Genomic DNA, 23,528 nt, shown 5'->3' with positions numbered 1-23,528 from the left:
TAGGTGAAAATTAGCGTGTTTTAAAGAAAAATGCATTTTGTGCGACATAAAAAAAATAAGATCATACTCAGGTTATAAATGAGTATCGCATGGTTTGAAAATACACCCTTCCGTGTTGAAAACGATTTGTACATAGTTTAAAAGGTGCTTCCGAAGTGATATCGAACCTTCAAACTTCTGGACTAATAAATACTGCCTTATCACGACAAATTGCTGTTGGCAGCGGAACTTATAAACAATTTTTTTGAAGCGTATTTTAGGAATACAATTTTGTAAAAAAAAAAATAAAAAGAAAAAATTATGATTCGATCGGCGCATTGGCGACTCTGACTTTTGTGTCAAAATTATTCAATTATTACGTGATGATGATTTTGTTTTTTTTTATACGATGTATGTGTACATACTTATATGTGTTTTTGTATTACACAAAAATATAATATTATGCTTTAGTTTGAGTAAAAAAAATATTTATTATGATTCTTATTTCTTATGAATTTGTAAGCATTATAATAATTATAATATTCATTTGAGGCACTTTCACCGTGGAATATAGAATTTAATAAATGTAGATAGAGACAATGTTAATAATTGGATGTAATATAAATATAAATAAAGATAATAATTGGTTTCATCTAATATTATTAATAATTATTAAATAGAATGTAGAATATATCAACGTCCCACGGCCATACCACACCATACATTCCTAATTATTATCTACGGTCTTTCCGGCGCCATCGACCGCTCGACCTGTATTACCAAAAACCAAACTAAAATCCCAATAATGTGAAATTTGTCACAGAAGAATTTCGCAACATTTAATTAAACATGTTGATTTATCTAAATTGCTAAACCTGTGTTTGCGCGTCGTCCGAATAAGTAAACAGTTGAGCAATTTGGTCGACTTTTGGAATCGATGTCAGTCATGTATCGATAGCATTTTGCAAGTACCACCCCGATTGAATTATTTAATTTTTAACGTAGGTATGGAAAACTAATTTGGCGAAAAATCTCGTGGGAATATACGGAGCAGAAAATGCATATCAAAAACATGGATTAATTCAAGTTATTCTGTATCCTATAATGCTAATTGCTAATAATTTCATATTATGAAGTAAACACAAAATATAATTTATTAAGCTTATCTATAATACCTATTTAATACGATTGTATCCGTTACAAGTTGGTCATTTTATTAAAAAGCAAAATATCAGAGATCACAGGAAACATAATACGTGTATTTAAAATATGTTTATTATCAGACATATCGACATAAATATGTTAAACACCGAGCCTCCTATTTAAATAATTTTATTGTTGACAAAAAATACAAATAGACGTTCAAATTAAAAGAGGATTCCCGCCCATCGCAGATACGTAAATGTCAAGGTGAGACAAAACGGTTGGTAAATAAAATTATTAACGTTAAAAACGCACTTAATGAGCCTCGGAGGAGTTTTTACTAGAAATATTTAATTAAATATGGTACTTGTGGTACTATACCACCGGCTCATTATATTTGGACCTTTATTCTAGAATCTAGATAGTGAATAATTCTGAAATGTAATATGACCCAAAAGCTGTATTACTCTATCTTATTTATCCCTAATCATTTCTTCTATAAACTTAAAATTTTATAAAACTATTAGTAGTTAGTTCGTACCTAAATTGAGTATTTTTTTATATTGGAACCTTGCATAGGTATTGCAACCTGGTGACAATTATCCAAATTACTGACAAGCTAAAGGATGTCTATTATCAGTAGGCAAATGAGAAAATTATTTCGTTAAATGTTTCGTTCAAAAAAACGAGTATACACTTATACTCAACACAAATAAGCCCCAGTTATATAATATTTATTTGAATCTTAATATTATGTATTTAGCTTGTTCTCATTAATGACTCATTAATCGCTACTATTCAAATAAACTGTGAAGTCAGAACCTTACAGAATGTTATATCTTTACTAATATTATAAAGCTGAAGAGTTTGTTTGTTTGTTTGTTTGTTTGAACGCGCTAATCTCAGGAACTACTGGTCCGATTTGAAAAATTATTTCCGTGTTAGATAGCCCATTTATCGAGGAAGGCTATAGGCTGTATATCATCACGCTAAGACCAACAGGAGTGGCGCACTGCGGGTAAAACCGCAGGTCACAGCTAGTTATACTAATATTGTAAAACTTGTTCAGCTTCCATCAGTCTGGTACACGTAAAACAACCTTAGATGACCTCCGAACTATTTCAACGATTCATTTACATGCTCCGAAACGAAGGTCCAATATTAACATTAAAATAAGTATAATAAACACGTTAAATAGCTTTATTCTTATGTTAATTTTATGTTTTGGGTTTGTTATTTCAATATTGGGCAAATATCGTACACACGTGCCAGAAAATGTTATTATTTGCTCAAAGAAATACTTAAGTACTTAAATTAGTATACAATTTTTTGTCTTTGGTATACTAGAGGAAAAATACAGGTGTGAAAAATGGATTTTGAACCCGATAAAAAACTAAAACTGTATTTATAATCTATTTTGTTTTGCCATATTAAATATTCATTGCCTTACTGAGTATTTATAATGCGAATATATTTGTCATTGATATTCAATGGATGCACAGTTGCATACAAATTTAATTTTCTTGAGTATCCTTGAATGATATAGGGAAAACAATAATCGCTAATGTAGAAAATCGGTATTTCCCAGTACTTTTAACTTTTAAGGTGTCGTGGCTAAAGACAAGGACGAAATTAGCATTTTTATTTGTAGAAATAATAAAGAGAATGAAGGCTAATAATTGTTCAATTATATATGGTGAATTCGTTCAAAATCTTGTTTGTGCCTTATTTGCTTATTTGTGCTTACTTTTCGGACTTTCGTCCTTCGATGTCAAAACAACGGAGGTTGTTCATTCCATTGTTTTTCATTGTATATTTAACACAAGCTATACTTTTCTATATTTATAGAAAGGAAAAGTAAATTAATGACTGACTGACATATAAACACACAGCCTATATAGGTAATACTAGTTACTGGAATTAAAAACTTGAAATTTTTCGTGTTTCCTTTTATAATACTGTACCAACTAAGAAACGACTTGGAAAAAAAGAAAAGGACAAGAGAGGTTCTTATAACATTAAATGAAACTCCGATATTACTTATTATTTAAAATAAAGTTTCATATCTGAAATGCTTAATAATTACTGTTACATAACGAATTAATCTGAATTATTAGTCTCATCTCAAACCATTTAGCGTCTATTTTTTGTCACCGTAGTGTAATAATTGATTTTTTTATATTTCTGAAAAAAACTACGTAACTAATTCAAAACGACATCCTCAATAATGTTATGATTTTCAGATGATTATAAGTTCAAAATTATAAATGCAGATTGCGGAAAATCTTCATATACTTAGTTCTTTAGGATATTTTTGCGTGTAACTATGTGTTTATTTTTTTAATATTATACCACAATTAAAATAAAGAAATTATATTAAGGAACTATATTTTGGTAAAAATTATGACCATTAAAAAAACATAATACCTATACAGGAAATAAATTAATAAACAACTTTTTTTTTCGTTTATTTTATATATTATGTTCCTATCTGTTTATAATTTTTTTTATATAAGTATATTATACAGAGCGCTATCATAGGTATAAGGTCGGTACTCTATTTACACGTGTTAACAATATTTTATTCTAATTCTATTGATATCATAAGCCTAATATTATTAAACAGTTACAAGTATACCAACATTCATCATCATCATCAGCCCATATACGTTCCCACTGCTGGGACACGGGCCTCCTGTGAGGGTACAGGCCATAATCCAGCACGCTGGCCAAGTGCGGGTTATACCAACATTAAAATACCAAAATTTGTCCAAAAACTAAACGGATAACAGTAAAACATTAATAACATTTCGAGTTTCGCAAATACGCAAATTATTATCGGTTCTGTATTGAAGCTACATCAGCCGAGAGCCGGTTTCGTGAGGTCAACACTTTCACGTTTCAACCGAGATGATTTTTTACCTATTTCTCTTATACATAATAAATAATAATTTTTGTGTGGATAATTTTTGAGGAACAATTTTTTTTTTTGTTTTTTTTTTTTTTATTGACGTCTTCTCAGGCATTTGAGGGCGATCTCGCCTGATGGCTAGTACCTATGTGTGTACAATTTTTCAACAAAAAAAGAGAAGAATAAATTTTGCATTTTTTACGAAAAATTACAATAATTGCGTTAATAACAATACTTGTATGAGGAGCCTAGGTTATACATATGTACTTGATGTAAATCTCAAATGAATATGTATAAATATTTTTTTATAATTTGTATTCAAGGACATAATATTATGCTATTCAAACCACACTTGGTAACGCTATTCGGTAGATAATAATTATGACATGTATTTATATATATCTACATTTATTCAATTTCGATTTCATATTAAAGATCAGAAATCATGATTTCAATAAAACACAAGAACTTAGTTCCAAATAAAAATAGTTGAAAATAAATAAAAGGTGTCTTTTATTCCAAGTAATGATAGTGCGTGAGTTACAAAGTTAAAAATTGTTGTGTTAGTTGTTACCTAGTCAATGTTAGTCTGTTCTTGCCGTGATTAATAAAAAATAACTAGGTACGTTACTTTAAAAAAACCCGACTTCAAAAACTGAAAATTTAAAAAATAATAAAGATTTGATCGTTGGATTTGATATTCATTAATTACTAGTTACATACTAGATGATACTAGCTATTATTTAGATAATATTATGCTACTTACTAAATAGTCGGTTAAAAATTACCACAGATACTGTACATTATGAGTTCTGTATATCTGTAATTTATCTGCTACGCTACGTTCATATTAACGAAAACAATTACATCATCTTTTCGATGTTGAGGATGTTAAAACAGCTTTAACTAAACACATGTTTATGTATAATTATAGGTGATAAAGCTTTGTATGTGGAAACGATTAATCATTTTTTCAATTCCTTGTTTTTATTCTAAAATATGGATTGTAAGTGTTACATCAAATACAAGAAACAAAAAAAAATAGGGGTTTAGCTTGTTTTGTGTGTGTTTTTTTTTTTAAGTAGATACTTAAAAAAAAAGCCCAGCGGTTTTACCCGCATTGCTCCGCTCCGGTTGATCTTAGCGTGATAACTGATAATATGTAGCCTATAGCCTTCCTCGATAAATGGGCTATGTATCTAACACCTAAAGAATTTTTCAAATCAGACCGGTAATTCCTGAGATATCCCTTATTTATTTGTATACAAATTTTCAGGGGACTGATTAAAAACTTTTATTGCAATAGAAGATATTTTTTCTTCGTTATAGGAAAAAAAATAACATAAGTATGTACTAGAACAATAGCTTCATTTACAGATATATATGGCTTTGGCAAAACACAATAATTTGATTGTTGTTTATATATTTCGCCTATTACACAAGAAACAATAATAATGACTACCCGAACGCACTTACTAATTTGTCATTATGCTATAAAATAGAAGCCATTTAAATAGAAAATAGTTTGGAAAATCCAAAAGTGCACGCCTCATAATTTTTTTTAATAATTATTTATTAATTATTATTTTTGTTTATTTAATAACAATTAAACCACATCGAATCAGACCCTGAAAAATGAAAGGGTTCTATTCCTGAGCATACTCAAGCGTAAGAGAAAAAAAAAGACTCGATTAGTAAAGTATTTCGGTCGCTATCGTGTTAACAAGAAAATCCTCCGCACATACAGATTACAGACACACGGACGTCCAAGACAGAACTTTTTTAAACTGTTTTTTAACTAGTTTAAATAACAAAAATGACATCAAAAATATCATGAATGTTAAAAATAGTGTTTTTTCTTAATATGTGTGTGTATGTATTATCTTAAAAGTGCAATGTATGATACCTACATAAAGACATTTTAAGTTTGAAATATCAGATGTTTTGCGCGAAGTGACAGTAGGTAGTACCCACCTCAACGCTTCGCTTATGAGGCGTGCAATACACATAACATGATACACTACAATATAATCATACTCGTAGTTTTATATAATTTGCTATACATAGACCGTTCGTGGCTTGATATCGTGAGTTACGAATTCACAAGCAGGCGCAAATTGACTTTCAGTTTGACCGATGCGTGACGACAACGATATAAAAACATGTTTAAAGTAGCTTCTTTGAAACTAAACGCGTTTCATCACGTGTCAATACTGCTATGTGCATATGCATGTAATCAAGGGGAGCCGTGCATCGGCAGTCGGCACGCATATCCCGGGAGAGTTCAAAAGTTTTTATACCGGCATTTTCCCGTACTACTGATCAACTTTCGGCACACGAAATTTTCTTTTGATACCTATAGGTACAAACCAAGGTTGCGGGATGTAAAGAAGTTTTAGTGGGTACCGATAAATTTTTATAATACGTAATTTTTCTCTATATGTACAAGGTTGCAGAATAATACCTTTTGAATCACAGTTTGAATACATATTTTTCTGTGGTAATAGGTATTTATGTTTGTGTTTTAATTCAAAAGTGAGTTCAACATTGGGGATGGCCTGTTGATTTATTTTGGGATTACTTACCTACTAACAATATAATATTTTCAAAGTTAAGTATAGTAATATGAAATCATTAAAAATATCGGAGAAAAGTATATTGTATCTACGTTAAAACGTAATGCTATAACCTACGTAAGAAAGTTGATAGAAGTTATTCGTGTACCAAAGATAATAAAATTAAAACCATAAACAACATAAAGACAGTTTTTTTATTACCCGTGGAATTACAACATACATGGCAGATTGAAGATGTTCGAATAAAATATATAGTTGCTATTTGCTAATAAAATTATATAATATGGTTATTGCGACAAAAAATTGTTTAGAAACCATCGTAAGAAACAAGATTTTTTTTAGTTCATCACATAAACTTTCTTGAACTAGCCGTTTACTTAGACATTTCATAGCGATATGATATAAGCTGAAAAACCATCTTTATTAACTACTAGCGGTCCGCCCCGGCTTCGCCCGTGGTACATATTTACGTTTTCTCTACGTAAAAACCATACTCGTACTTCAAGGAATATAATAAAAAAAGAATTATCGAAATCGGTTCAGCCGTTCTCGAGTTATGCGCTTACCAACACATTTTGCGATTCATTTTTATATATAAGAAGACTAGCGGTCCGCCCCGGCTTCGCCCGTGGTACATATTTACGTTTTCTCTAGATAAAAACCATCCTCGTACTTCAAGGAATATAATAAAAAAAGAATTATCGAAATCGGTTCAGCCGTTCTCGAGTTATGCGCTTACCAACAGATTTTGCGATTCATTTTTAACCGACTTCAAAAAAAAGGAGGAGGTTATCAATTCGGCCGGTATGTTTTTTTTTTTTTTTTTTTTTTTATGTATGTACACCGATTACTCCGTGGTTTCTGAACCGATTTACGTGATTCTTTTTTTGTTCGATGCGGGATGGTGTCGAATTGGTCCCATAAAAATTTTATTCGGATAGGCCCAGTAGTTTTTATTTTATGAGCATTTTTGTCTGTATTTGTAAATGTTGCAAGTGCAAGTTTGAAGTCGGTTGTTTTTAACGCAGTTATTGACTTGTTATATATAAAGATTATAGATGGATTTATACATATTTTATTATCTCCTTTTGGAAATCATCCATTTGGGGATTTTAGTTTGACCATGTCCTCCCAGGAAATATAATTTCTAACACTACCTAACATAAAATCAAATAAAATAATTATTTTTTTTTGAACAATAAAACTAAACGGCTTTCGAATGTCAGAACTATACAAAAGTTAACAGGAACCATCCAAAGGGAACAGTTTTCAAAACAAAAATAATCATAAAAATCGATTTACCCAGTCGAAAGTTCTGAGGTAACAAACCCAAAAAAATCCAGCTGAATTTTGAACCTCCTGTTTTTGAAGTTTGTTGAAAACAACATGATAGCAATAAATACAAATTAAAATGTACGAAGCGCTCTATATCGATTCACCAATCCATGCATGGCGCTAAGTCTGTTGCTAAGTGCAATACCTAAGGTTGTCAACTTCATTTGCGTTAGGACTCGTGGAGAAAAATCACTTGAAATATTTTTAAAACTTTCTAATTGAAAAGATATCAAGATATATAACTAGGTACTAGATAGACATTGCATTAAATAACACTTCCTATGAAATGAAAAATGCTTAAACATAGAAATTAAAATGTCAGTAGTTTTTCTCATTATATCTGTAGTTACTAGGTACCTATATCGTGGAAAAAGTCATCTTGCGGCTAAACAAAACACCTCTGCTTTCCTTTCTGAACGAAAAAATGTGTTTTTTAATAGAAGCAGTTGGATCAACGTTTATCAAAGTAAGCAAATGCCTTTCTCTAAATATTTTCTTGCGACGTTCTGTGTTTCTAATAATATCTGGATCCACAATCTGGAATGTAAGCTTTTTAAATGATTCTTTTTTAAATTAGGCAAGATTTAGATAATATTATTATGAAGAAATATTTTCGTTTTTTTTTCTCTGGAATAGCCAATTTTCGAAAATAACAAATCTGTTTCCTGTGGTTAAGTTGCCATATTCTTATTTAACGCGAACGAATTTGCAGGTGTCAATTACTAGTCTTAAAAAAGCTGGCAGCATTGTCCAAAATAATAGCTGTACATATGAATGAAAAGTTCAATTCATCAATGGTATAAACCTATTAAACTATCTCAATAATATGTCGAACCAAGTGTCGAACACCACTCAAACTGACAAGTTGACAAGGCCATTAATACAATAATTAGATACCTACCTACTGCAAATATGACGAACTGATAACATTCTCATTGACCGCATTTAAAACGCATTAATATTCGCCATTTCGAATTAAGTAACGCATTATAAATTGCCTCTAATTGCTATGGAATGATACATGGAATGGCACATAGAATTAGTTGATAATAATCTAAAAATATTTTTCTAGAATTTGATAATTATTTATATTTTTGACGCAATATTTATTATGTATTCGCATTATGTACATATTCCTAATCCAGAATGAAACGTCTATATATACTAGGTATTTCTGTGTATTGTTTAAATTCCCCTGTAATTATTAATGTCACGTTTAGAATTTAGATCGTTGTCAATTGTCATTTTCTTCAATAAAGCAGACGAGGGCTTAGTGCAATCCAGTCTTGTAACTTTAAAATAAAAAATCTAAAACACTAAATAAAACCATACCTGTTAGGGAAACGCGAAGTTAGATTCGACCCGTTTCGGGCCGCGTCCACTTTTCACACTCACTACTTCTCTCAACTTGTAAAAGCTCCAAAGTATAAAAGTTCTATTTACTAACAGTCACTTTACACCGAATCCAAAACATAATTCACAAAAAAAATCGAACGACGCGTCCAATCAACGCGCGTATTTATGCAACGATTAAAAATCGAATTTTCGAACGTCGTAAAGGCGCGTATATGAAAGCGTGTTTCACGTGCGCGCGGCAAAGAGGTTGTTTATCAACTAAATACAGGTGTGAACTGTGAGTGAAGTGACTGCAGAAGCTGGGTGTGCCGCGTGAATGTTTGCGGTTTTCGATATACTGTGACAGCCGGTTTTCCGGACGACTCGTTGAGATGCAGGTGAATCGTTTTGCAATGTTTACAGTACCTACTTCAACATCTCCGGAACGAAAGCGGGTGAGAAAAACCAAAACAAATAATTTTTTTTCGGTTTTCCCTGTGTAAAAATGCGAAAAATATTGAACGTTATCCCGTTAAAGGGATAGATCATAGGATAGATAGTGGTTTATTAGTAAAATACTAATAAGTATTTTCCGATAAAAACGGGAACTATTAAGTAGGTAGGTACCTTCCTTTCTATTAACAATCAAAGTTTTGGAATAACCGAGAAGATTGTTATTTCTTAGCCAAACAAATGAATATTGTTGATATTATCATACCGCTGATTGTCGCTAAAGCATTCGTCGTATTCTTTAATACCTAAATTATTTCCAAAAACAAACTTAAATAAACGAAATAAAATTCAATTACAGTTAAATAATAAATACTTAAAAATTTCAAAACTAAATCAAATAGGTAACTAATAGAATAATTTTATTCTAGATTCTAGAATGTATAATTTAGGTCCAGAACGTGGTAAAAGTATGCACAACGTACATGTACAATGCATATTTACCGCCATCTAGTCATCATCTCATGAGCTATGTCTACTTCTAGGAAAACTGAGGAAATGCCAAGGAAATATATTATCTAGGTAATGTAAAATTAATGTTTTCAAAAACGTCTTTTATAATCTCAATGATGAAATGTCACATGCGATTACAAAATCAATACAAGCATAATACATATATACGAAAAAAACATTTGAATGTGGCCAGTCGACAAGCCGTTTTAAATATTTAGGTGGATTTTGAATGATGTTTAAGAGGCCGTACCTATCGAAGAGTGATTTTGACTTGTTTCTTTAATTCTTTAGGAGCTACTATGTTATATGAAAGTAATGGTATAATTTAAAATTCTCTAGAATATTCGAATAAATAGATCTGCCGTAACAACGTTTGCGCTCCCGTATATAATCTAAAATTCTAGAGAACTTAAAATTATTCCATTTCTTTCATAAAACATATAAGTATGTAATATGTATTTTTTTATTGCAAATTTTTAAGCATTAACCTATCATTTAGTGTGTATTTTTTATTTTTTTTAACTCTGTTGTAAGAACTAGAAATTCGACGCCATATAGGTACGCATAAAATTTCATCAAAGTAAGGCTATTTTAACTTAGATGTTCTTTGAATTTTTCAATAAAAGTACATAAATTGCCTCGAACATATTTTAGGATGTCTCAGTGTCTTTACTGTAGTATATTTTATAAGAAAACTTCTTCTATTAAATTCCGTGTAAAATACAAAGACACGAACGTCCCGCTTGGAAAAAATTGAAACACGCCTTAGGTTATATAAATTGTCTCGAACGTATTTTAGATATTGAATGAATCTTTAATTGAGCTTCTAAAGAATTACAGAAACAAGTAAAAATCACTCTAAGATCGATAAGGACTCTTAAGCACACATATTGTTTTATGAAATTAAGTTTAAGTACCTTAATTTCATCAAATCGGCTCATTGGTTTATGTCTGAAGAATAGAGAGACAGACAGACGGGTTTACTTAAGCATTTATAACAAAAGTTAGGATATTATTTCTTCCGTCGTTTAAAACTCAATATAAAGGCATCACCCCAGGCAAACAGATAAACGTATCGAAAATTATTAAAAATATTGTTACTCTGTTAAGTGAAAATAACCCATTTCTTTTCAGTCGAATAGTTTTTCGAGTAGGTATTAATAAGAAATCACATAACAAAAAAAAACACACACACATATTATAATACATGTTTATTATAAGTTTTACAAAATGCTTACTTACAAGTACACATTAAGAAAATTGTTTAAGCAAATTTGAAGTTCAGTCAGCCAAAGTAATGATCATATTGCTACTGAAAACTTTTAATTTGGCTGCAAATACAATCAATATATTTTATAGAACTGCTAAACATACACTTACATACTCATATTGTGCAATATCAACTAACAGTTACTTATTATTAGATGATCATGAACTAATTTATGTAAGGTAAAAACACAATTAATGAAGATTATTTTTAATCCACACTCGAATATGTTGCTGTTTCTGAGATTAGCACATACAAAGGCACAAATAAAAATTGTTCTACTGCATTTATAATAAAAGCCTCCAATAACAGTATTTATTAAGCTATTACATAACTTCTATCACAGGCCTTGAGCGCGGGGCCCAATTCAGAAATTTAGTAACGAAAAACCTCACGCTCCCCACTCCGACGTGTTCGGAGGTGTGGCTTGAAGGCATAGCATGCAATAGCTTTACCGCGGCAGTCCCCGAGTGCCACACGTCTTTTTTTATATATGTATATCTTTCAAACAATAACTATCATTATACCTTAGATTATTACCTTTTTAAAGTTTGTATGTTTATAGATTAACAGAACTTGATACCTAATACCTTTAATTTTAGTTACTGGTTACCATGATGTCTTATAGCATTATTTATTTGAGTGTGAAGGGATAGTGCTACAAGATGTGCTCGGACACTTATCCACACTGGAATAAAAGCTGCTTTAAAATAATATGATAAATACCATTAAGCTTTAAACAGTACTATTTCCCGCGTGGGTTAGTGATAGCAATAGACGGGTCACTTAGCATCCTCTCTTTCACACAGTTGTATAACTACTTCTATAATACATAACCATAACACCCCAATACAAAAATTGTTATTAAGGGCTGTACATTATATTATTAAGATATACATAATGTACCAACAAACACTGTAATCCTTAAGCCTTAGCTATTGGCCTATATATATCGCCATAGCCTTAGATTTGCAGCCACATGAGTTCACTTAGCACAAACACATAACAGTTCATCACCGATGGCACCAACCACCATGTTTCCTTTTCTATAATTGTGGCTTAACATCCTTTTCCAATATTGTTGCAGGGTTCTGCATATCAAGTTGACTCTGAGCTATATCGCTGAGTGCTCCTTGAATTTTCTCAAGAAGTATTTCACCTTGGCGGACAACCTGGAAGTAAAAAAATTGAAATATAAGTATAGAAATACACTTTCTATACGATAAATTCTGTATATTTAACTAACACTGAATAATTATAGAAACATTTTGCATGTTCAGAGCCCAAAAACTATTCTATACAATTACAATTACTAAGACACAAATACAACCACTTAGTATGTTTACTAGTTCCTAATCGAGAATAATAAAGCAGTAACCTCTTCCAATTGCTCAGCTGCTTCCTTATTTTCCGCCTCCAAACGCCTGAGACTCTGCACTTGAAGTTCTGTAGAGCTCTCTTCACTAGGCAAAGATTCAATGAGCGTGTCGATATCCTTAGCACAACGAGAAATTAGTGTCGCGAATAACACAGCGTAATCCTCTTGACTCTGTTGTTGCTGCGGAGTTTGTGACCCGCTACGGTCAAAACCGGGAAACTTACTAGGTGAAGAAAACTGCTGCAATATACCAATGCTGTTGCAAAAGTGCTCTGCTTGCTGGAAAGAAAAGGAAACATTTAAAGCATGCGTCTAGAAACAGCAAAGAATTTTGTATGATAGCTGCATACTTGGTTTATAGTATCCTGTAATTGGGTTAGACGATCTGCCATTTTTGTTTGTTTTAATACCTATTTAAATAGCTATGAATATTCAGCAATGCTTTCAGTTTTCACCACTGATTCAAAAATAATCGCTACTTCGTATTCGTTTACATTTACAAAAATTTATGGGGAATTCTTCTGTCAAGTGTGTCAAAACGGCTGAAACGTCAAATTTGACACAAGGCCATCTGATGTGACAGAAGCGTCAGTAGCAAGAGTTGCTAATAAGAAAAATTATTTTAATAAAAATACTGAATGATCCCACAATTTACAAATTAGAAATTTAGAAATAATATAATAGAAAAATAATAAGGCTCTATTTAGGAATAGCTAATAAAAAAAAGTTGTCAACTTCTTTATACAATGACGCGCAAGCTCGTTTGCCGACCTAAACATCAAAAAAAAAACTTCTTTAAAAATTGCCACATTTATTGAAGTGAAACTTCTTTATCGGGGTTGGAAAAAAATTTTAGTGTAACATTTTTTCGTTACGCGTGACATTTTTCCGTTACGCGCCATCTTTTTCTTATCCCTACCACGCGTGATCTGACTTATTTCTGCAAAGTTGCATAAAGTAAATTATTTTTTGAAAAATATGGTCATAAAGAAATTTCACTTCTTACGTGTGTACACTAGTACACGCACACATTTTTTTGTTTTTTGGTAAGTACTAAGTAGTGATAGAATCTTACCGGTTTAATACAAGACATAACAAAAATCAAAGATTGTGGATAAATAAAATAAACAGATAATAACTGTATAGTTTTTAATAATTGAATCAAGCAATAAACACTTAGTGAATAAAATATCACAATTTAATAATCATTATAATATAATAATTATGTAAACATCACTCTTTATTCACAAGAAAACAAATGATATTGCAAAACGTAATGAAGAAAACAATGTGTAAGTAACTAGGTATGTAACAGAATTAAGTAAGGATAAATTTTGTATATAAAATCCATGGACGTATAAAAAAAGACGGACGCCGTATTACGAACAAACAACGTGAAGCCTCCATAGTAAGCTAGCGATCGTGTAAAGACAATAAACACGCACACACTCTCACCATAGTAAGCTAGTCGGCCGCCATTACGTCATGAACTACCGACTGATTAACTGCGTCACTGTTTCACAAAAAATATTTAAAATGCCGTCTTGCGTGGTTAAATGGTGTCGCAACAGTACAATTTTAAATAACAAAACACGAGGGATTACATTCCACAGGGAAGCAAGTTATTTCTTTTATGTTTTAATGACAAAATTATTACGGCAAAATTTATAGAAAAAAATACAGCCGCCATTGTCAACAGGACAGCTGTTGCCATGGCAACATGGCACACACACATGGATGTTTCGCCACCATTACTAGGCTTCAGTCTTCACTCAATGTTTAGGCGATATACCGTCCGTCTTTTTATATACGTCCATGATAAAATCATACATAATACATAAGTAGGTACCTACTATTATTTACAAATTATTACACAGTAATATCATAACATTTGCATAAATGAATTACAGAAAGATGAAAATGAATGGCAGCAATACTTTACATTTACATTGATGTTTTAGGTTGTTTTAGGTCATCGAGATATATGTACTACATATAATATATCTCGATGTTTTAGGTACATATTTTTTCAAAACTAAAAATATTGACTTTTATGAAAATCAAACTCAACAATAAGTATGAAATCATTGAGATAATATTAATAGGTATATGAAATAGGAATGCTTACTACACTATTAAATGTTACTAAACTTTAAGATTTACTGTTATTTGTTAACATTTAACTAAATCAGCAACTGTAATAAAAATAAATATTATAAAGATGCAAAGTTTAAAATATTAATTATTAGTTGTGTTTGGTTTCGAACAAGAAGCATTAAATTCATTTCGGTAAGTATATGAAAATGTAATTAATAGTTATTTTAATTTCTATTGCTATTTTTGCACTTTAAGATTAAAGATATAAGTAGATATTTTTTATGTATGCAAAAGTAATAATTCAATGATTTTATAAGAAATACATAGATAAAATGAGTAGAATAATTATAAATTATAACAACAATAGACCAGAAACTAAAAAATACATTAAAACAGATCTTGTAAGTTGTAACATAATACACAAAAATCTAAGGAGAATTCTCTACTGATTTCTAAACTTGATAAGGTAGAACAAATATTAATCTCCAATTCAAATCATCCATGAGTATCTAATTTCTTAATAACTTAATTTTAAAATGAAAGTAATCTGACCCTATATTTTACAATGTTTAATATTATGCTAGCTATTGGCAACCAATAACATTTTAAATTTTTTAACATGATTAAATACAACTTTATCTTATTCTAATGACAAGCAAAACCTACTGGTTATTATTGCAATCACATTAATAAACCTCTGAGGTCTTGAAGGAACACAAAATGGCAAATATCGACAATAATTATTCAAAATTATGGATACTATGATATGACAAATGACTAATAAGTATATACTATGCTACTCAAACATTCGTTAAGTTAGGCAAACTGTTTAAAAAAATTATGGTATAACACATAATTTTTTTGAAATGAAACTTCTTTAGGCGCATTGACAGTTAAATTTAAAGGTTGCAGTTCAGGGAAATACCGTCACGTAATGAAGGAAGGCGGCGATTTTGGTATCTTTAAATCTTGCCAAAGAATTTTCAGTTCTAACACATGTGCTCGGCACACACATTTTTTTATAGAACATAATATGCTATCCCAAGTACCTACAATTATTGTACTAAGTATTATATTATTGCTTTTCTTAACAAGCTGATTCAATTAAATATTGCTGATAGCACTTTACCTTATACAATAAAAAATATATTTTAATATAATTAAAAATATATCTCAATTTTCTTTGGATTGGATTTGGATTTCATTCATATTGAAATAAATAGAACTAAATTATTATATCTAATAATTAAAATAAATAATATTTCTTATACTAAGTATGATGTAAAATTTGTGACTAGATATTTAGCATAAGGTACACAACACAATTTCGACCCTCTGTACAGTCTTTTTAGTTATTAACACAGGGCTTTGGTATTTAAATAGCTAAGATATTAAAATAATATGTCACATGTTCATCTTAAGAAAGCACTCAAAATTTAATGCTAAAAAATATGAAATACTATAAACAGTGAAACTTCATTTTAATTGTGCAATTTTCCCCTTTGATTTCTGCTAGTCTTATGTAAGAAATTTAACTAAAACTTATTAATATTTAATTAAAATTAGCTTGTTTGTGTTGAATGAACAAAAACATCACACATACAAAAGATTGAATATTTCTTTGACTGTAATATTTTACAGAAATAGCTAAGTTATGCTAAGCTGAGTACAATATAATCTTTATTTAACATCTTTTATCTGATGTTGTGATTCAATATAAGAAAGCATGATTATATGTTCAATACTCAGTCTTTATATTTATTTACAAAGGATTAAATGTTCTAAAATATGTTATTAAATATCTTTTATATAATACATAATACTGATTGGTGAGTACTAAAATTTTATTGTATTTTATTATTCATGACTGAGAGTGGTTCCCCTACCTAAAGAGTTACAACAAGCTTATGGCTACATCTTTTTTGTGTATGAAAAATAGCTTATATTCTATTTATTGTGCAAAAACACCTAACATTTTTCTTAAATTTGAATCAGCTGGGAGTGCAAGAGCCCATTTACGTATGCCCACTAATAAAACCGAACTTAATACTAACACAGCCCCACATACTGAGTACTTGCTTGGAATTTCATCAAAGAACATCACTTGCCAGAAGAAAGCAAAGACTATATCAGCCGATCGAGCAATAGCCACAGGACCTGCCTGTTCCATTTGCAGTGACATAGTGAGAAGTATTTGTCCTAAATAACTAAATAAAGCTAGACATACAACCAAAAATCTCTCTGTTCCACAATTTGGCATACAAAGGATGCCGAAAATAAATGAATAAAATAAAGTCTGAAGTATTGCTATAGCACCAAAATTTGTCATTATTACAGAAAAATGTAAACCTTTAAGTACTCTTAACAGTACATAAGCATTAGCTCCAAATATTGTTGAAACAAATGCAGCCACAGCACCTCTCAAACTATTATAATTTGGGTTTGTTTCTACTTGGTCACTTCCAAACAGGAAGGGTGGATGAGTTATCAATATAACACCCAACAAAGTAAGAATTATGGATATAGTATTCCATATACCACATGGCTCTTTAAGGAATACTCTAGCAAATAGTGCTACAAACACAGGTACAGAGAATACAATCACTGAGGCATCAGCCAGTGGCATATTTCGAAATGCGTAGAAGCTTAACATTAGTCCCACTGTGCCAACAACTGATCGGAGTATAAGGAGAATTCTCTTACCTTCAGGAAATATAGGTTGTTCTGTATAAATTACTATTGGTATTGTCGGGAGTAAGACACCAATAAATCGAAACATTGCGAGCTGCATTGGATCGATGTTGACTAGACTTTTCACAATAACAGAACATAGCGAAAAGAATAGCGATGATAAGGTAGCAAGCAATAATCCCAGGTACGGGCATCTTTTGATCAGCGGTCTTTTGTTTTCCAATAGATTGGGCAGAGTTTCATCACCGCTTCCCGTCGAAAGGTCCACGAGATGTTGCAGTTCCACATGCTCGGTCATAATTGCGATACCTGAAGCTGAGAGGATATAACATTTACATTCATATTAAAATATATTATAATATAATTCATCGTAGAGGACCGATACGCACAGTTATAATATTTTTTTATACCAGAAATATACTATTTCATATCTTCGTCATGATATTCTTATGTTTCAAGTTATAATGTATCGACTATCGAACAGTACAAATTGAAATTGATTAAAAATACAATTAATATTATTAATTCTTTTTGCAATATATTCACAATAGTGAACTGCAGGGCTATTGCGTATCTCATTTGACATTTCATAGTGATGATAACTTTGCACGGTGCTCAACGATTTCTTGTCAAACCATGTTTTTCGTATTGGCTATTAAAAGTTATCAACTGAAATGACGTCATGAGCACCAAATCAACTTGAAAGCCACCGTAACACATTTGACAGGTGTTTTTGTATCGATAGTTTTTAAAGTGGTATTCCGTAAGCCAAGTGACCATCAAAAGGTTGATCACTATAATATTTAAAACTGTTGTGAAAGGAACTAGTATTGAGCAGTGTTTTGTAAATTCTCAGTGATCGACACTATAATCCGGATAATTTAAATATTAAAAATATATTATCAAGATATAGGAAGAACATCACGTATATGATTTAGCGTCTTATTTCAAGTGTTTCTATACTATTTTATGTATATTAAGAAAAGAATTTTTTAAGTGTATTAATACACAGCCATTTTATTTTTTCCAAAAGGTTTTTAGTGGGATCCATATTCCATATAATTTATAAAGTATGGCCCGTGCTTTTTTACTTGGATTTGCGGAAGAAGAAAGAAAGAGGAAAGCATTAAGATTTAAGAATTGAAAGGCGACGCTTACGTGATGCTAGTGATCCTGTGGTGATCCTTTACAGCTGCCTGAAAGAGAATTTATAGCGAATTTTCGTTTGACAAAGGCTGGTTTTCAACTGGTGGTGGAGATGTTGAAATAGGAAACATTTTTCTTCATTAAATGTATTAATAGTAAGTCTAAAAATATCCATGTCTTTTGTTTTTCCTTTTTTATGTGTAATTTATTACTGATGACTTACAAATCAATAAAATTACTATTCAACATTAATAATTAATTATCTGTATTGTATTAGGTTTAACAGACATTAATAACTCATTTATAAATACTTAGATATACCTACATAGAAAATAATACAATTATTAATGTATATCTTTTCAGTTTCATTCCAAATTAAACATAATGTATGTGGATGCATCATTTGGTGGTGCAGCACATGATTCCTATGTTTGGAACCATTTTCATTAAATACTAAATCTTCATTTAATTTCTGTGAGCATCATATGAAGTATGCATAGAGTATAAAATATTATACCTGTTTTTAGGTGACTCAGGATATGCGCATTGGCCCTGGATGATGACACCAATATTAGGAGCATGACGGGACACCTGAAGAATACTATACCAACCTTCATTGCCGTGTCAGGAATACTGTTGAATGGTGTTTAGTGTTATTAAAAGCACGTTGGAGTTGTTTGTTGGCCCATAGAGTACTTCATTATGATCCAGTTACTGCTGGTAAAATAGTGAATGCATGTGTTGTTCTGCACAACATTGCAAATATGCAGAATGCCAAAATACCCGAAATACAGGCTTCTGATGCTGGAAGTGAACATATGTCTCAGGATTTAGGAGAGGATGCTATATGATGTTGAGGTTATACAAGATCTTACCAGAGAACAATAATTAGTACAGAGACTATGGAATTCAAGAAGATGATATGTATAATGTTAAATAAATATTTATTGTGCTTAATGGCTTAAAAATGTATTAGTTTTAACTGATAATTATTTATTCTTGTATTTGTGATTAAACATATTTTCTTACTTAGATAATATTATAGCTTCTAATCGAATATGACAATATTTCTTGTAAGTATAATTTATAAATAAATTATAATATGTTGTTAATGCTCTGATATAAATGTGATGTAGTTGTGTCAATTAGGTAATAGTTAAAACAAGGTATTAAAGTAAATAAACTTTTGATATCTAAAAAAATATTTTTTATTTATTTTTAACGAAATTTACACCATAAAGATTGTGTTCAATAATTGTTATTTTTAGTTAAATCTAGACAGTTATTTATGAAAAACTTAGAATAGAGTTATAAATAATTATTAATAATAAATTACATTAATGTAAAGTATAAAAAAGAACAAAAACTATTTAAAATCATTTTAATTTACTAATATATATATTATATATGTATATCTTCCTGTATCTTGGTAAGTGATGCAGCTAATTTTTCTATAGCAGCTGTATGCCTTTCCTCAACAGCCAATCGCTTGCTTTCAACTCATAGGCCCAATGAGGCACTCTCTCATCTTGGCTTACTGAAATAACAATAGCATAATACTTAATTCACTTACATTTTCAAAATTAAATATTGTACTCAGTAGTTTCTTTGAGTAACTAGAGCAACTATTTTGGATTTCAATACATTAAAAAAATTGTCACAATTAATTAGATAAACTTGTTAATCAACTAACTAGGTATCTATAGTTTATAGAAAGGTAAAACACATTATTACAATAACAAGTAGTTAGGTATATTTAAAAATAATGGATAGTTTAATGGGAATTAATAAAATAATATTTAATTCTCCTCAATTACTGTTTTCCGACAAATCTATCTAATTTAGAAGCTCTCATGAATAGTCATTTTCAAAAAGAGATTAGTTAAAGATATAAAGACAATATAATAATTGTGCTTGAAATAAATAACTTACATTTTATTAGATGTATTTTAAAATAGATTTTTGTTAAACATTTCATAAAACTATACAAAGCAATTTAAAGGATACAAATATTTAAAATTTTCAAATTTATGTTTAAATTAATGTTAATATTTCTCTAAAAACAAGGGTTATAAGACTTACCTCAGTTTTATTCATTTGTTATGTACTGTTTCTAACTTCAAATACACTTGTGTACACAAAACGACGACCAAAATTGTAATTGTAGACAGACCAAAATTCAAGTGTTATGAATTTAGCGCCATATAAGAGTAAACATTTCAAATCCCAAGTGTTCCGGTTAATATAACACGTAAGATTTAAATATGCTCACGTATTTATGGAATGTACGACCAAATGTATATATTTTTAATTTTGCTGCATAATGTCGATAAAAAATAGTGACGTTCGATGTCATCGTTGATAAGCACCGTAATACACCGTGACATGATGTCCACTTACTAAGATACGCAATACCAAATCTTTAAATTTTTAGTGGACATCAAAGTTCAGTGATCATCAAAACTATGTTGATCACTTAATGTGTCAAAATTAGACAATAGCCCTGCTGTGGAGTGTGGACACCAGTGTTGCCAGACACAAGACTAACATAAAATTTGCTAAATGGCTGTTAAAATTTTGCCAAAATTTTGCTAAAGGATTTATAATTAAGCTTAATTTTTTTTTTCTAAAAATTTTTAATGTCAAATAAAACGACATTTTACTTAAAATTTTATATATCCAACACATTTATTTACACATAATATGTAAATAATGACATCATAAATAATAACATCTCATATTCGAGTGTGTTATTATCAAATAAAATATTAATATCTTGGTCTTCATCCGCAGCCGATAATGTTGACGTAGACGTGGAAGCCTCATTGCCAAGACTATATATTTCCTTGGTGCCTATAGAGCGCAGTACATTATCCGGAACTGTGTAAGAGTAGCAGCATTTTCCTGCCCTCTTTAGGTCGAATCTTATGTATAAAATGGCATTTAAAGTTTTTACCGACAAACGGTTGCGAAGCTTAGTTTTGACGACATTCATTTGGCTAAAAACACGTTCTATTTCCGCGTTGGAATGTGGTAGTGATAATAATGATATTGCCAGCTGTGATAAATCTGCAAAAGGGTTATTACCAGCTGCGTCTTTATAATCCATTACTTCATTCCAGAATTCCAAGGTGGAAGTTGTGCATGTCCATGAAATGTCGACTAAATTTACGTATGCAAGGTAGCAAAACTGTAGTTGGTTTCATATGGTTTAACTTTTATTATATTATAATATTTTATATGCTAAAAAATAAGCTATATGCTAGACAACAAATAAAAATGCTAAACAATGTAAAAATATGCTAAATTTAGCCTAAATTATGCCAAATTGGCAACACTGGTGGACACTGGACAGTGGCACTGGACACTCCACAAGTCCACAGAATGGAATGGACATTGGTGATTGGACAGACAACCAATAGAGAATTCGCCACTTATCAAGTCCCACGGCAAAACTAAGAACTAAATTTTATAGATAAAAAATCCATATAATAGTAAAAATAGTAGGGGAGCCCAAGAGGGGATTTTGGGATTTACTCGAGCGCGTCAGATTACTATAAGGGACGGTACCTTAGCTATTCATTAGTACCTCTAGTCAATATGAGCAGTTATGGTTGGTGGGTGCGCTCAGGGGCCCCGCTGGAAAATTTGAATAATCCATAATTCCCTAAGGTTGAGCTCGAATCGTCAGATTAGCGAAATGGGGACTTCTTATATTGTAATTAACCCCCCCATATATTAATCTGACGCGCTCGAATAATATTACTTTAATTTTGTACCCTTTCTTCATAGCGATTAAATCGCCACTTAAATCGTCAGATTAACGTATACTTTTTTTCAGTGACGTCCTGGAGCATGCAAAATATCAATATCTAACGCGCTTGAGTATTTCCAAGCCAATTTTTTTCTTTTTTAAATTAAAAAAAATCAAAAAACCCTTCCCCACCGCTAAAAGTGAAAACATTATAGGACCTTTTTTTCTCGCTATGGTCTAATCTACCAATTCTAATAGGTTCCCGTGACGCTCGAGTAAATCCACATTTAGCATCCTGGGCTCCCCTACTAAAAAGATCACGCATGCAATGTGATTTCAACCCTGCATAAAAAATATGTTCTCATACTTGAATATAATTATTAATGTGTATATGTCTACATTCACACACGTAAATTACCAATTGTATGTAATAATGGGCGCACTTTACTTAGAAAGTAACTGATAAGAAACCATTATAGATATTATTAATATCGTAATTATTGATCTCCATCGCTACGATACTCCTGCGTAAAATTAAGAAATAAGGATTCATACTGATACCCAGCACGAACAATTATTAAGCAGAGTCTTCTGTATGTAACTTTTTTCATATCTGTTTCCCGAACTCTGGGGACATTGAAAATAAATATTGGTGACATTATTTTGAGCGCCAACAGCGCCCCGTCATAAGGGACTCCTTTTGTGGCGCGTTTTCTAGCATGTGAATGTGACAGCCCAGTTTCAAAATAATTTTATTAGCAGTATTTTAAAAATAAATCGTATTCAAAGTTCCATAAAATACACTACATTTTATAATAATCGTTGTTTTATTTCTTTGTGATGATGAAACAATAGAAACTTGGGACACTTTCACCGGGTCGTGTTGCCTGTTGGAACGGTCAAAAATTGGATGGGTGACCATTTTTTTTGCAGTTGCTCTCTAGGAGTCCACC

General features: G+C 30.9%; 3 protein-coding genes across 4 annotated transcripts in view; all 3 read right to left on the bottom strand.

The window, feature by feature from the left end:
* Positions 1–9,588, bottom strand: part of LOC149899276 (uncharacterized) — a 60,399-nt gene extending 50,811 nt beyond the window's left edge. The window contains exon 1 of the mRNA XM_090114152.1: positions 9,277–9,588. The gene's annotated coding sequence lies outside the window, so the exon portion shown is untranslated. The remainder of the gene's footprint in view (positions 1–9,276) is intronic.
* A 1,852-nt stretch (positions 9,589–11,440) lies between these two features.
* MED21 (mediator complex subunit 21) lies at positions 11,441–13,425 on the bottom strand. Its single transcript, XM_090114701.1, has 3 exons — positions 13,238–13,425; positions 12,888–13,166; positions 11,441–12,681 (listed from the first exon to the last, which is right to left on the bottom strand). Exons 1-3 carry the CDS (start codon positions 13,277–13,279, stop codon positions 12,556–12,558), a joined length of 447 nt encoding a protein of 148 aa, XP_089970827.1. The 5' UTR covers positions 13,280–13,425; the 3' UTR covers positions 11,441–12,555.
* Positions 13,426–15,199: 1,774 nt separating this feature from the next.
* On the bottom strand, positions 15,200–18,189 carry LOC149899274 (solute carrier family 35 member G1). 2 transcript variants are annotated; one of them, XM_090114707.1, is made up of 2 exons: positions 18,065–18,189; positions 15,200–17,990 (listed from the first exon to the last, which is right to left on the bottom strand). In XM_090114707.1, the coding sequence occupies exon 2, from the start codon at positions 17,971–17,973 to the stop codon at positions 16,936–16,938; it is 1,038 nt and encodes a 345-aa protein (XP_089970833.1). In that variant the 5' UTR covers positions 17,974–17,990; positions 18,065–18,189; the 3' UTR covers positions 15,200–16,935. The 2 variants fall into 2 exon arrangements, with proteins under 2 accessions (XP_089970833.1, XP_089970834.1); XM_090114708.1 differs by having other exon boundaries at positions 15,200–17,984; positions 18,065–18,148.
* Positions 18,190–23,528: the final 5,339 nt, after the last annotated feature.

This window comes from Colias eurytheme, chromosome 21 (assembly GCF_061535395.1).
Source record: "Colias eurytheme isolate Ceu_HAF_F1 chromosome 21, ilColEury1 Martin Lab GWU primary, whole genome shotgun sequence".
In the NCBI taxonomy this organism is placed as follows: Eukaryota; Metazoa; Arthropoda; class Insecta; order Lepidoptera; family Pieridae; genus Colias; species Colias eurytheme.
This window is presented reverse-complemented; position numbering and strand designations above follow the sequence as displayed.

Excerpts from the sequence above, each read along its gene's own strand:
- MED21 (XM_090114701.1), bottom strand. The coding sequence starts at position 13,279 with ATGGCAGATCGTCTAACCCAATTACAGGATACTATAAACCAA. Across the intron at positions 13,167-13,237 it reads TACAGGATACTATAAACCAA|CAAGCAGAGCACTTTTGCAA; the intron begins GTATGCAGCTAT and ends TTTTCTTTCCAG. Across the intron at positions 12,682-12,887 it reads CAGCTGAGCAATTGGAAGAG|GTTGTCCGCCAAGGTGAAAT; the intron begins GTTACTGCTTTA and ends TTTTACTTCCAG.
- LOC149899274 (XM_090114707.1), bottom strand. The coding sequence starts at position 17,973 with ATGACCGAGCATGTGGAACTGCAACATCTCGTGGACCTTTCGACGGGA.